Source organism: Salarias fasciatus, chromosome 22 (assembly GCF_902148845.1).
Source record: "Salarias fasciatus chromosome 22, fSalaFa1.1, whole genome shotgun sequence".
In the NCBI taxonomy this organism is placed as follows: Eukaryota; Metazoa; Chordata; class Actinopteri; order Blenniiformes; family Blenniidae; genus Salarias; species Salarias fasciatus.
In genome coordinates this window covers 21,422,775-21,435,969 of record NC_043765.1, presented here as the reverse complement: position 1 = coordinate 21,435,969, position 13,195 = coordinate 21,422,775, and the positions used below count along the sequence as shown (strand labels likewise).

General features: G+C 43.5%; 1 protein-coding gene across 4 annotated transcripts in view; it reads right to left on the bottom strand.

Moving 5' to 3' along the window:
* Nucleotides 1-13,195, bottom strand: part of celf3a (cugbp, Elav-like family member 3a) — a 32,325-nt gene that overhangs the window by 2,304 nt on the left and 16,826 nt on the right. For 2 of the 4 annotated variants that reach the window (XM_030119991.1, XM_030119992.1), the window contains 9 exons: nt 10,952-11,080; nt 8,199-8,278; nt 6,379-6,522; nt 4,380-4,524; nt 3,308-3,457; nt 3,016-3,075; nt 2,326-2,430; nt 1,857-2,000; nt 1,617-1,749 (listed from right to left, as the gene is read on the bottom strand). In XM_030119991.1, the coding sequence (XP_029975851.1) occupies nt 1,622-1,749; nt 1,857-2,000; nt 2,326-2,430; nt 3,016-3,075; nt 3,308-3,457; nt 4,380-4,524; nt 6,379-6,522; nt 8,199-8,278; nt 10,952-11,080 (1,085 nt within the window). In that variant the 3' untranslated portion in view covers nt 1,617-1,621. Of the gene's footprint in view, nt 1-1,037; nt 1,123-1,616; nt 1,750-1,856; nt 2,001-2,325; nt 2,431-3,015; nt 3,076-3,307; nt 3,458-4,379; nt 4,525-6,378; nt 6,523-8,198; nt 8,279-10,951; nt 11,081-13,195 lie in introns of all 4 variants that reach the window. The other 2 variants (XR_003933880.1, XM_030119993.1) reach the window with 2 other exon arrangements.

The following is a 13,195-nucleotide window of genomic DNA, read 5'->3' as shown; positions in this document are numbered from 1 at the left end:
TGACAGATTTCCCAAGCAGAATATTGTGCAAAGGATCACACTGCCTCTCCCAGCTCCCCACCCCCACCCCAATGTGACTCATTAGACCAGGTCACCTCCTTCCACTGCTCTGTGGTCCAGGCCTGAAGCTCTCGGACCGTTTGGGCCAGACGTCACTCTCTCAACAGATTGACAAACCTTGGCCGCCATGATCCCGTCACAAGTTCACCGCCTTTTTTCTTGCAGGTACACTCACAAGAGCCGCAGCTCTGACCCAGTCCTCTATTCATCACAATTTGGTCCTTTTGTCAAATTCACTTAAGAGTCCCCATTTTTTTCTGCTTCTAACAATTTGAGGACAAAATGTTCATGCGCCGTCTGATAAATCCCACCCGCAGGGGCCCCCCAATAAAGACGTAATGGAAGAAATTCACTTCAGCTGCCAGTGGACATGATGTTATGGCCGGTCGGTGTATATACAGTACAGCAGGGGGGGACGTTCAGGACATCTCCAGTCTCACAAGAAACCAAACAAACTTCAGGCACAAAGTCACTTGGAATTGAGTTACAACCAAACAAAAACCCCGCACTCACCGAAAAACTACCACACCAACCAACTAAACAGAGGGAATGTGTAAGAATGATAATCATGACAGACAACAAAAAAGGGAAACTAATCAAAACCGAAAAAGTTTTAAAGAAAAAAAAAATCAGTTTTATATATATCCATATTTTGATGGACAAAAATGTCATTTATTTTTGAGTATTGAATCTTTAAAAAAAGAAAGAAAGAAAGAAAAATCACCATGTCATGATAATCAGTTACTTACAGATGCTGAGGTAAAGTGACAATTATTGATCAGTGTTTGCAGGATTAAACCAGGACGAAATGATAAAGAGGAAACTCACAACGCACCAAACACAGTTCATGGTCGCCACAGTAACCCGCCATGCAGTAGAGCATGGTGAATCAAGGCAACGGCCCAAAATAAAAACTGCTAATGGCAACCATCACAGGCAATATCGCCACAGCAACCAACACAGGCCAATTAACTTACAACGCTGTGAGAAGGAAGGGGGGAGGTTTTAGCGGTTGCGCCATAGCGACGCACGTCTCCACGATTTATGTATGGACGGGACAGTCTTGAGAGTGGTGTGACGTTTTTTTTCAGGAAAAATGGCATATGGCACAGCACAAAAACAATAAATAAAACAAAAAAATAAAAACAAAAAATTAATGACGGACAGTAGCCGGGGCTTTCAACCCTGCGACAGAACACTGGTTAGACGTTAAGACAGAACATTTGAACGGAGCAAAGAGCCACTTCTCATCCTGACGTCTTCCTGCATCCTGAACAGAATAGCGGAGGAACCACTGTTACACAACAAAGCTATCTTCTGATCCTTGTAATGTATTTAAAATTGATGGCATTTTTAGTGGTTCCACCTCATTAAAGTTAATCTACTGTAGGCTTATTGACTTTTTCAGTTCCACATGAGAGGTATCAATTTACATACTCAGCCCTCAATTACATTCACTCTGTCTCCTTAACTCTTGCACAAATTTCCAGCTGTCAGTCAATCCCCCTCCCAGGCCCTGCCCATCTCCTCAGACACGTCGATAAGCCGTCACTCACCTCCCTCAGTAAGGCCGGTTGGCGTCCTTGGGCCTCTTCAGCTGCACCTTCAGTCTCTTCATGCCGATCTGGAAGCCGTTCATGGCCTGGATGGCAGTCTGGGCGCTGGATGGGTTGTCGAAGCTCACAAACCCTGAGAGGAGGGAAATGGCAATAATATGGCACAATATTCAAAATGTGGCCAAAAAAATGAAAGAGAGAGGAAAAAGAAATTCCCTGACTTCATGGTTATTGACTCACCAAAGCATTTGCTCTGGTTGGTGGCACGGTCAACAAAGACCTTTGCGGAAATGACGTTCCCGAAGGGCAGGAACATCTGCAGGATCTCGGAGTCGGTGAACTCCTGCGGCAGGTGGTAGATGAAGATGTTACAGCCCTCGGGACCTGCCCACACAGACGGCCGGCGACAAAACACCAAGAGAAGAGAGGGGTTTAGAAACGACGAAACACTTGAAAAAAAAAAGATGTATTACTGAACTGTTGTCCTAATACATACTAATACTTTCTTATTTTAGAAAAAAAAAATGCAAACAATGACATGATGGGAACAACATCAAACAAATTGTTTGCAGAAGCTGAAACTATGATCTGACTGGCTGAAAATAGAAGACAAGTCAAAGTGTGCTTTTGAAGTCTGTGATATTAAATATGTGTAAACTGCAGCGCGGCAGTGATTATTCCACATTTGTGCGCGGCGGTGAGAGTTTACCTTCTCGCTGCTGCAGCTGCTGAGGCTGCTGCGGCTGCTGAGCCACCAGCGTGGGCTGGTGGGGGAACGGCTGTCCCACCAGGCCGTAGGCAGCAGGGTAGGTGGCTGATGAAGAGGAGGAGGAGGAGGAGGAGGAGGAGGAGGAACAGGTGAGCAGAGTGAGGCGGGCAGGCAGAGGACTGCTGATTAATCTCATTTTGTTTCTGAACTGGAAACAATAACTGACAGGGTTGCACCCCCACGCAAAGATCTGCTGAGATGTTCTGCATATAATTTGTAATGAGTGACTCGCTCTATGGTTTTAAAGGTTATTTACGGTCTGAAATGTGTGAGCATATCTCGACTTCAGATGCAAATTTATACTTTACACACGCAGTAATGAGTAGTTGGAGGAGTGCAAAGGTAGTGTAACCGGGTTTTTATTATGTCAAATAAAATGTTTTACATTGCAGCTGCACAGCAGAGAATTTATTCCTAAGAACTGAAAGTGAAACGGTTCACGGTCTGTTTGGCTTCACATTTGAAATAAATGTGAGTTTCTGATATTTTCATTTCTCCATAAAACGCTGACAGCAATAGCACACCTTAATCCACTTTATTTTTAAACTGTCGATAAAAATTCACAGTTTATCGCATCTCTGGCATGGGCAAAGACAGTGAACACTGATACTCCAGATCTCCAAGGCTCACCTGTATAGTGCTGCATGCCTGTGTAGGCCTGCTGCAGGGGGTCCAGGACGGGACTCTGAGCTGTGACACAGCAGACACATGGTTACCAGCCGCTTAAAGCATGAGAGAAGAATCCTAAATGCTATTTGGGGCACATCATCATGCTCCAGATAACATTTAGTGCTTTGGTTACATTTCATTTCCTCTCAATTAGGCCCTCTCTGTTGCGTATGAAAGCAGGAAGCCTGCGACTCTGTGGAGGGATATTGCATGACGGCGACGCACGGCCGCGATTTCATTAGGATGCCGGTACCTTGATAGGCGTGAACCCCGTTGGTGTACAGGGTCTCTGTGGCTGACTGGCCGTTGGGTGGAGCTGGCACGGAGGGGTAGCTGTTCACCGCGATGGGCGGAGGCAGAGCAGGAACAGGTGTGGCTGCGATGGAGGGTGGAGTGCTGGTACCTGCGGATAATTTGGAGGAAAAGAAAGTCTCTTCAGTCTCCTGGTGATTTAAGTTCCCATTCCTCTACTATAATTTATATCAAACAGGATTCTAGAGCTAATCCAAGATATATATGAGGTACATCAAGGTACCTACAAGCAATTTCAGTATCTCAAAGAACCTGAAATGTATTTTTTTGGACTGTGGGAGGAAAGCAGAGAACATGGAGAAAACCCAGAAAGCAGAGGGGCTCAAACCAGGGGTATTCTCACTGTGAGGTGAGCCTGTTTTACACTGCAGCGCCGTGGGGTCCAGGATCACAGTTTTAGAAATAAATAAATAAATAAATAAATAAAATTGCTTGTTGGAATAATTGTGAATTGTCCTCAGTTGTCCTCTCTGTGTTTTCCCTGTAATAAACCTGCAATGTGTCCTTGTGTACTTTTCTCCATAGTGATCTGGGATCGGCTCCAGCTCTCTGCACCATCAGCTTTGATATAATAAGGCTACAAGGACACACAAAAAACTACATAAATAAAATGAATGCACACTTTTGGGTTATTCTGGTAATAAAGGATTACAATAAACAAATTTAAAATAATTTAAAATTTAGTTTGTGGTGTGCTTCGGTGTAGCTTGGATTCAGATGTAAGGTATATCTAGTAAAAAAGAAAAAAAGAGAGAGATTGATTTATCAGAGTTTTAAGTTTCGCTGCTACTCTACTACCTCTTCTTGCTTTTTTTTCCACTTGAGAAGGTAACATAGTTCATGTCATGCATCATAAAAGCCCGAAAAAAAGCAAAAAAAAAAAAGTATACAATAAAATAGATGTTAGTAATTTTGTCCTCTTGGGTGCGCCTCTCTTTGTGTATCCATCCTCATATTTCAAGCAGAAATCTAATCAAGGCCGGCCCGGGCCAGACATCTCTGCCTCTCATTACCTGAGGACGGGGTGATGGATGCAATCGGTGTGGCAATGATGCTGCTGGGGTTGAGGGCGGCGAGCTGCTGCATCTGAACGGCCGCCACCGTGGCAACGGGAGAGAGGTAGGCCGACTGCGCCACCAAGGCCTGCTGCTGCATCAACTGGGGTGGGGGTGGGAGGGGGGGGGGGGGGGGGGGGGTGGGGGAAGAGAAACAGACGATGAGGTGGAGGGGAGATGTTTGATGTCTACAGCTCCTCAGTGTGCATCCCCAGAGCATAATCTCATGCTTGAAAAGTGCAGAGACCCGAAAAAACAAACTTTTTTTTTTTTTTTTTTAACACACTGAAAAGTCTCACAAGCATCACACGTTCAGTTCGGGGGTTTCTGGTGACGCTCGGTTCAAATTTTCATTATTAACGGTGAGATACGGCCATAAAAGTCTAATTTAATGCAGCTGTGATGGTTCTAAATTCAAAGAGGACGTCTGAGCACTGCAACATGACACAGCTGTCCTTAACGACCGCCTCCATTTTTTTTTTTTTGCAAAACAGAGCAGCCGCTTCACGATGGCCGTAATCGGCAATTATGGCCGATCCACGAGGCTTTACGTCACGCTGTACGCTCCGTGTCTGGTTTGCGAGCGTGTTCTTTTGTTCAGTTTTCATAAATCTCAACTAGAATACACGGCATTGCAAAAAAAAAATCTACACATCTGTCGGGTAAAAACGCTGTCAAACTCCTTTAAGCATCACAAATTGAACAACTGTCAGTGAGGCAAATCTGGAGCCGTTTGCTGCGAACGGTCAATTAACCACGACGAAAGCGGCGCTTTGCTTTAATTTGCAATTTTTACGAATAAAATGTAGCATTTCTATAAAGCACATGAGACACATCTCAGTGACTGAGAGCTAATTGTGTTGTTTTTTTTTGGGGGTGTAAACACTCAGAAACAAATAAATACATTTTGTCGTCGCCAGTTTGTTGCCTCAGCGGGCTGATGTTTACTCGAAGGAAACATCAAGCCGTCTCGGTGCCGTCGATTCTCTCCCGCACCGCCGATGGCTCACAGGACCAATTTGCCAGTTGTCATGTAAATGCACTTTGCAGCCAATAAGTATGCGCTCAGCTGGATAAAGTTACACAGGATGTATCTCATTAGACAAAATCTGTAAGGGTCAAGCACAATCCCAATCTATTTATCCTCCCAACAGGCACACAAGGCTGCGGGCTGGCAGGGAAACAAACTAAACAGAAACAAACTTAACTTATCTCTACGTTTTAAGATTAGGGTTACAGTTGAAATAGAAAATTCGAAATATTAAGATTGTCAGCGAAGCCCTGACTGTTTGAGGCCCTCAGAAGCACCTCTCTGTTTGCAGCTCCTTTCAGTCAAAAATGTATTTCATGTTGCACTGTGTCTTTTTAACGCTTTAATGTTTTTTTTCTTATTTAATTGATTTGATGTTTTTCTCCTTTGCCTGTTTTTTTTTTTTTTTTTTGGTTTGCTTTAATCTTTTCATGTTTAATTCACCTTTCTGTTGCTTTTCTTTTACATGTTTGTTTTCCAAAAAGCACTTTGAATTGTTGCTGAAATGCGCTGCACCGACAAAAGCCGCCCCGGTCTGCCCGGCCTCGCCTCACAGCCGGGATTACAGTAAGTCTGTCGGAATTTAATGTTTTGTCCCCGTAAGCCACAGAAAGTTAGGTCAAGTTTTGAGGTTAAGTTTTTTTGACCCCCTTTGGGAAAATAATCCTGATGTAATGACTCCTCCCTGTTAATAGTTAACCTCAGCTACGCAGTGCGGCATCTGGAGAGAAGCTGAGGGTTTATTTCTCTCCACTTCAGGGATTCAAATCAGTCACCTCCCTCACACGTTTCCACTGTTCTAACCTCCCTGCTGCTACTGCTACATAAAACATGTGGTTTTAGAACCGAGGCTGCTGTGAGGATCGGGTCAGGGTTGTGTGTCCTTATGGGTGTGTGTGTGTGTGTGTGTGTGTGTTTGGTCCTCACGGCCTGCGTGTAGGCGTTGTAGGCCCCGAGGTGCAGGGTCATGGGACTGATGACCCCCAGCTGAGAGGCCACCTGCTGCATCCGCCTCAGTCCTCGCTCCTTCTCGGAATCGGCGAACTTCACCACCAGGCTGGACGAGGCGCCCTGCAGAGGAGACGCGGAGATTCATGACTCCGTCTGTCCGAGGCTTTTCACATCAACACCAGTCTCGGCATCCAAAAAAAGATCCGAGATGAAGTCAGGTCACGACATGACGCACGGGGCTTTCGGAGGCGGACCGGCTAATCACAGCGTCGTGTTCTTGTCTGGTTATATCGGATCATCTCAGTTTTTTAAAAAAAAAGATTGAGATAAAGTATAAAAGGATGTTAATGCTTAAACAAAAATAAGATATACTAACAGAATGTTCACTTTGTAATCTGGAGGAAAAGCTCGGAGTCCTCAAACGTGGAGTTCAAACAATGAGAAATGATTGGAGGTGTAGGTTAAAGCTGAGCCGACTTCTTGAGTTTGTGGGGAAAAAAAAAAATCTTACAATCAAGAATTACTGATTCGCATCGGGCTCGAGCGGAATACAATGTAATCTAAAAAAAAAAAAGAAAAGAAAAGAAAAGAAAAGCCTTCCATATTCATCAGTCCGCAGTTAGAAGCGGGTGATTTAGTGCCGTGGCTGCTCCGTGCAGAGGTGGGCGTCCGGTTAAGACGAACCTCAGAGCACTCAGAGAGCTCGGTCGTCGGCGCTGTTTAACATCCACAGCTCATGACTTTGCAACACTCGGATCGGGATGCATGACGGCACAGAGCATCGGAGGGAGCGAGCGAGCTGCCGCGCTCCAAAAAACACAGGAAGAACACAAAACTGTGCAGCTAAAGAGCCGTGAAAGTCTGCAACGCTTTGTCGCAAATGTTGTGTGAACCGATAAGGCAAAGCATTAACTTGAAGGGGAAGGACGACGAGGGTTTGCTTTGCAGCCAGTTTCCCATGATCATGTCAGGGTGACAGGTGAAGCTCAGTAAAAACCCGGCGATACAGCGCTGTAACAACACTAAACTTCAAGGTAAATCCACTGCAGATCAACTTCAAACAAAGAAAATCCACTTTTTGTAGTGACCCCGGTCACAGCCCAGACTTTAACTCAATAAAAGTGTAATGATCTCTTAAGGGCACATAGTGACTCAGCTCTCTGAGGCAGAGTGATTCAAAATCCAGCCCTGAACGCTGCGCAGGTTTGATCCACAGTTACCATTTTTTGAGGTTATTGCAGCCAAAGAAGGTTGATCAATTATTAAATGCATGGATTCACTTACTTTTCTCTCCAGCACTGTGAATGTTTAATGAGCGTGGACAATGAAGACATGACAGCCTATAATTTGCTCTGTTAGCATGATCAGCTTTGCTGCATTTGTGTCCGTCTGCACTTCCAAATTAGCTGAATATCAAATCAGTTTATAATCAAACAAGGCAGGAGCGCTGCAATCCTCTAATAAAATCAAATTAGAAATTAGTCATTATATCTTTTTTCGGCAGGTATGAAACCATGAAATTACAGAGAATGGGCATGTGTGTGTGTGTGTGTGTGTGTGTGTGTGTGTGTGTGTGTGTGTGTGTGTGTGTGTGTGTGTGGGCGGGGTCAGCAGAGAGAAGTGGTGACTACCAGCTGAGTCACCTCGTTGAGTGTCTGAATTACTGTATATGGAGCATCTGAGTGTGTGTGTGCGTGTGTGTGTGTGTGTGTGTGTTTTATTTGAATTTCTGTGTAACCATGTGTGTGCTTGCAGCGTGAAACAGTGTGTGTGCATGTGTGTGTGTGTAAACTTACAGGTAAAGTACGGCTCCCGTGCAGGGTGTTAATGGCAGCCTGGGCCTCTGCGTTGCTCTGGAACTTTACAAATGCACACCCTACGTGAAATGACACACCATTAAGCATGGCCGCACACGTGTGTGACACACAGGCAGCACACACGGCGCAACACAGCCACCTCCCTTTAAAAATACATTAGAAGCCGTCTCACATCCAGCGCTTCATCAGTTACCGTGGCATCATTAAACGTGGTCCACAGAACATTCATTGCTTCATCAATCACAGCCCGTGAACCACCAAACGCATCATTAGCCATGACCCATAAAACCTATTGCACTATTAGTCATGCCTCATGCAACAAACGCACAAGAATCTAGCATCTGTGTTTGAACTGTCGCCGGACTTTGATTTACAAGGCAAATATCGTTAGCGCTGTTGTTAGTGACAATAGTCATTTATATCATGTGAGGGGAGCGTGCTGCAGCGCAGGATACAAATACAAACACTTAAACTAAGTCAATAGCACTTTTATACCTGGAGTCCTCTTAACAACTGTCTCTGAAGACGAGGCTAAACGGGAGAGTCGTTTCAGTGGGTTTCTGGAATTTATGAAGGGTGAGCTTCAACCAAACCGTCTGACCAGAAACTATTTTATTCTGTTTTGATATGAGCGGCTTGACGTTGGTTAAACATGAATACAATCCAGATCTGGGTGAAAAAATGATGTTGATGCTTTGCTTTAAAGATTTGTTGTTCAAAATAACAGTGCTCTTTCTCTTCTTGGATAAACTGAGTATTTTCTTTTTTGGATATTGTTTAGCAGTTTTGCTTGATGTGTGCCTTTCACCTAGTTCTTTATTCTAAATTCTTATTTTTTTTTTTTATCAACATATTTGATTCAAAACTGAACCAATTTCAATTTATTTCATTCCAGCCTTCATCTGTTTTTTTTTTCTTTTTTTGTATGTGTGACGAGTTTTTCTTTTACTTTGCTACACATGCTTTTATACTTTGTCCTTCACCTTCAGCTTCTTCTAGTGCGAGTAAACTCCAAAAAAGAAAAAAACACCGTGAAAGAGGTCAGAGAAGTATTAAACATGGAGCTATTCATGACGGCTCAAAGTTTGAAAACTAAAAGCCAGAGAGCTAAAAGCGGGCCCTCGCCGGACGCCTGATATCATTCGTCCTCCTGATCGATGTACACACTCTCCACCGCAAAGTGGATTATTGGGGACTATGGAGGAACAATCAGGAAGTCATGGGGGACTACTGTGTTTATGGCTTTCTGATGGGCCTTGCTGCAGCTTTTTCATCATTTTCTCTGGACTATGAGCTCTCTGGAGATATTGTCTCTTTATTACAGGGGTTTTTCTTGGAGTTTGTATTTTCTGCACTGTGGGGGTTTCTGTCGGGGGCAGCGGTGTTTCAAAAGCAAACCCAGATTTCTTGTATTCTGATTGCTTCATTTTCCTTTTTCGCTTTGAATATTTTTTGATGTGAACACTGACTACTGAGGAATTCAATCTCACTTCTGTGGAGACCGAAACGTAACGATTAGGAAAATTCTAAAACCTTTCTTCACCCTTGTTTTGAGCCACTTCTTGAGTCAATGGGATGAGACTTGGCCTTCATTCCTTTATTAAACTTATCAACAGCAATATGATTGAGTTTTCAAAATAATTATATTAAAATGTATTTTACTTTTTCTCCTATTTAGAAATTTAAAAAAAAGCAGAAGGAGCTTTCATTGCCTTGTTCTTGGTCTGTATGGTAAAAGTAGAGAGGATGAAGCTCTCTGAATCTTTTAAATCAAATCAAACATTACCTCTTATTGCATCTATTCAAGGACAGGGCGACTATCAGGCTCCTTCATTATAGAATCAGCCGCCAGTTTCAGTTGGAGAGACTCACACCGACGCCACATTCCTGATCAGGCTTTAACTTTTCCTGTGTCGGCGCGGGCCTCAGTGACCCTCAACCGTTTTCTAAGTCGACATGCTAAAGGTTTAGACTGCTCGGAGATCTGCTCTAATGAGCCTGAGCCCTGTACCGTCCTCACTTCTTGTGCATTCGTGTCACCGTTGTATCTCATTAACAATTTCATCCTTACTCTCTTTGTATTTTGCTGTAGTTATCAGTGATTGGGGATCTGAGAGCCCCTGACCTGCGGTTCCTGCCCTCATCTGGCTAAGTTGATTAGTTTAATGTGAGTCGTTCTGTGTCCTGCTCTTAACTGGATCTGCTGGTGTCTTTTTTTCCTTCCACTCGGATGAACGTTTTCCTCTCTGCGCTTGCTTATATGTCATGTTTTTTACACTTTATCAGATGATTCTGTTGGATTATCATTTACAAAAAGTATAAATGCAACAGAATTTAAATGAACTGAGTTTTAAACCATGACAGTGTTGGACTTTTACAATAGGGTGAAGCCACACATGGGTGCTTGTGTGAAGTGACGTTCAGGTGACATACAAGGTTTCAAGTATTTTGATCATTTTGATTGTGATAATAGAATAAAATATAAGGAAAACATTAGATCTTAGTAAATGTTATACTACTTTAAGATTGTACAGCTGATTTTCATGATTATAATCTGAAAATATAAGGAAGAACATACTTAATTCTTTCTTTAATATTTCAGTTACTGTGTAATAAACATAAAATATATGGAAATTTACAGTTTTAATTACGTTTTGTGGCAAACAAACTTTTCTTTTGTGTTCTATTTGACGAGCAGTGCCGGTATTTGAGTACTGATGATCTGACGTTACCTTTGCTGGTGCCATCGGGCCCACGGAGGACCGTGCACTCCTCTATGCTCCCGAACGGCTCAAACATTTTCCTCACATCGGCGTCCGTCTGCTGCTTCCCCAGCATGCCCACAAACAGCTTCCTGTCTTCTAAGGGGAAGGAGAACGCCAAGGTGGGAGGGAGAAAACAGGATCATGTGTGGATAATGTGAAGCGAGGTTGAGGAGGGGAGAGGATGTGTTTTTTTTTTTGTTTTTTTTTCATGATGGAGGTGATACGGGCAGGCAGGGAGGGGGGGGGGGGGGGGGGAGGGAGAAGTGCCATGTCACTGTACATGCATGAATAACAAGAGGACAACAACAGTGCGAGGAGCTGTTACATGGCAGGACTGTGGCTCGCCTGCGTTACTCCGGAGTGCCACCAGAGTGCGGTAACAGGAGCAGCACAACAAACAAACAGCATCTGGCTGTGACTCAAATGTTTGTCACCCTCTGCGCTGTCAGGGAAGCTGCTCCGTCTGTCCCCGTCTGTGATGGATCAGACCAGTGTTTCTGCATGTTTGAGCCCATTCACTACAAATCACACACGCCTTACATTCCCGCAGACTCTCCTCCGGCGGCGCACAAAAGGCCGAGGGAGCCATTGTTTCACTGCTCCGACTATCCGGCCCTGCCATTTCTTTGTGATTATAGCATGTCATGGAAATCAAACGCCGGAGACTTACAGCATGTGGCAAACAATGTCTACATCGCTCACTCACGTATCGGCTCAAAAGTCAGAGGCAGACAGATGAGGGAGCTTTGATTAGAGACACTTGCCTGGATGGTAGTTTTTTTTGTTTAATTATTTATCGGCATGGTGATTAAATGTGGAGGATGGATGTGAAAGGATGAAAAGCATCATAGTAAACAAATAAACAGAGCATCTTTACCTTAAAAGCAGTACAGCATTAGTTTAGAATCCATTTTTAAGAGAGCATGTGGTTTTTTTTTGGTTTATCTTTCACAAATCCAACACTGAGTACAGTGCTAAACATGTTTCAGTCTCAGCTTGTAAAGGATGTTTCTTCAGGGAAATCTGCACCAAGCAGCAGCCTGCGAGACGATGAGGCTGATGACAAATTACAAGCACGGCTTGGAAAGTGTTCAGAGAGTTAGACTAAAAAAAAACACTAAGATAATCTTCCAGACCATGCACGGTTTGAAGGGTGGCATTACAGGTCATTTTAATATGTTTGGGAATATCTTTATACTGCAAAATCATGAAAAGCTACTCCGGATGAGTTCAAAAATAGTGAGAAAAATCCCAAGAATTAGCATAATGGCTCCATTTTACGTTGATTGTGTGCAAGTTTATCTCTGCAAGGTGGCCCTAACAGCAGAAATGAAACCGGAGTATTGGATTCTAATGCCATCTGTGCCCAACAAAGCATGTTATACATGAATTTTAATGAGGTAAAACATATCAAACATATCCCTCAGGCCCTGGAAATAAGTCTCAAAACAAACTGTTGAAAAGTTGAACCTTTTTCACAGCAGATATTATTATTTGGTCACAGCATGACAATGAGTCAGTGTGTACAATGCCGGGATCCTAAAAGTGAAGCAGCTAAATAGAATTCAGCCATCATTAATTTTATTATCTACACCTGCGCTTCCCACTGTGGGACGCGAAGCTGCGGTGAAACAAATTATTCCAAACAGGATGCTGTAAAAAGAAATGAAGATTTGGATTATTTCTTGGATGCCGACTCGGATATCAGAGCGTTTTCCAGCAGCGGGACACCCTGAGTGATGCAGCGCGGCGCTCCATTTAAACAAAAATAACCGCTTAGCATGTGAGATGGAGGAGCTACTGAAGCTCCAGCCAGTTTTTCATGTTTTTAGATTGCTTTTTGCTCGGTGACGCCAACCCGTGTCATTAAAGTTGGTGCTCTTCAGGGAGGGAAACAGAGATGTATAAATATCTCCCTCCTACAACACACCTGATTGCAATTAATCGCCTGGTTCATCTGAACTGGGCTCAAAACACAAACATTGGGATCGGAAATGGAGATAAATGGTTTAAATGTGTTTGAAAAGCTTTGACTAACAAAACTGAGTTAAAAGATGAGGGTTAATCATGCATCCTTACAGCTTCTGAATCTGTACACGGTGTGAAATGTAGAAGTGGGGTTAGAATTAAAATATTCACTCGTTAGTCTGGAGGGAGGATCACATCCTGCAGGTTATCTTTAACTGTGATTCCATGTTTACCTGTTGGAGT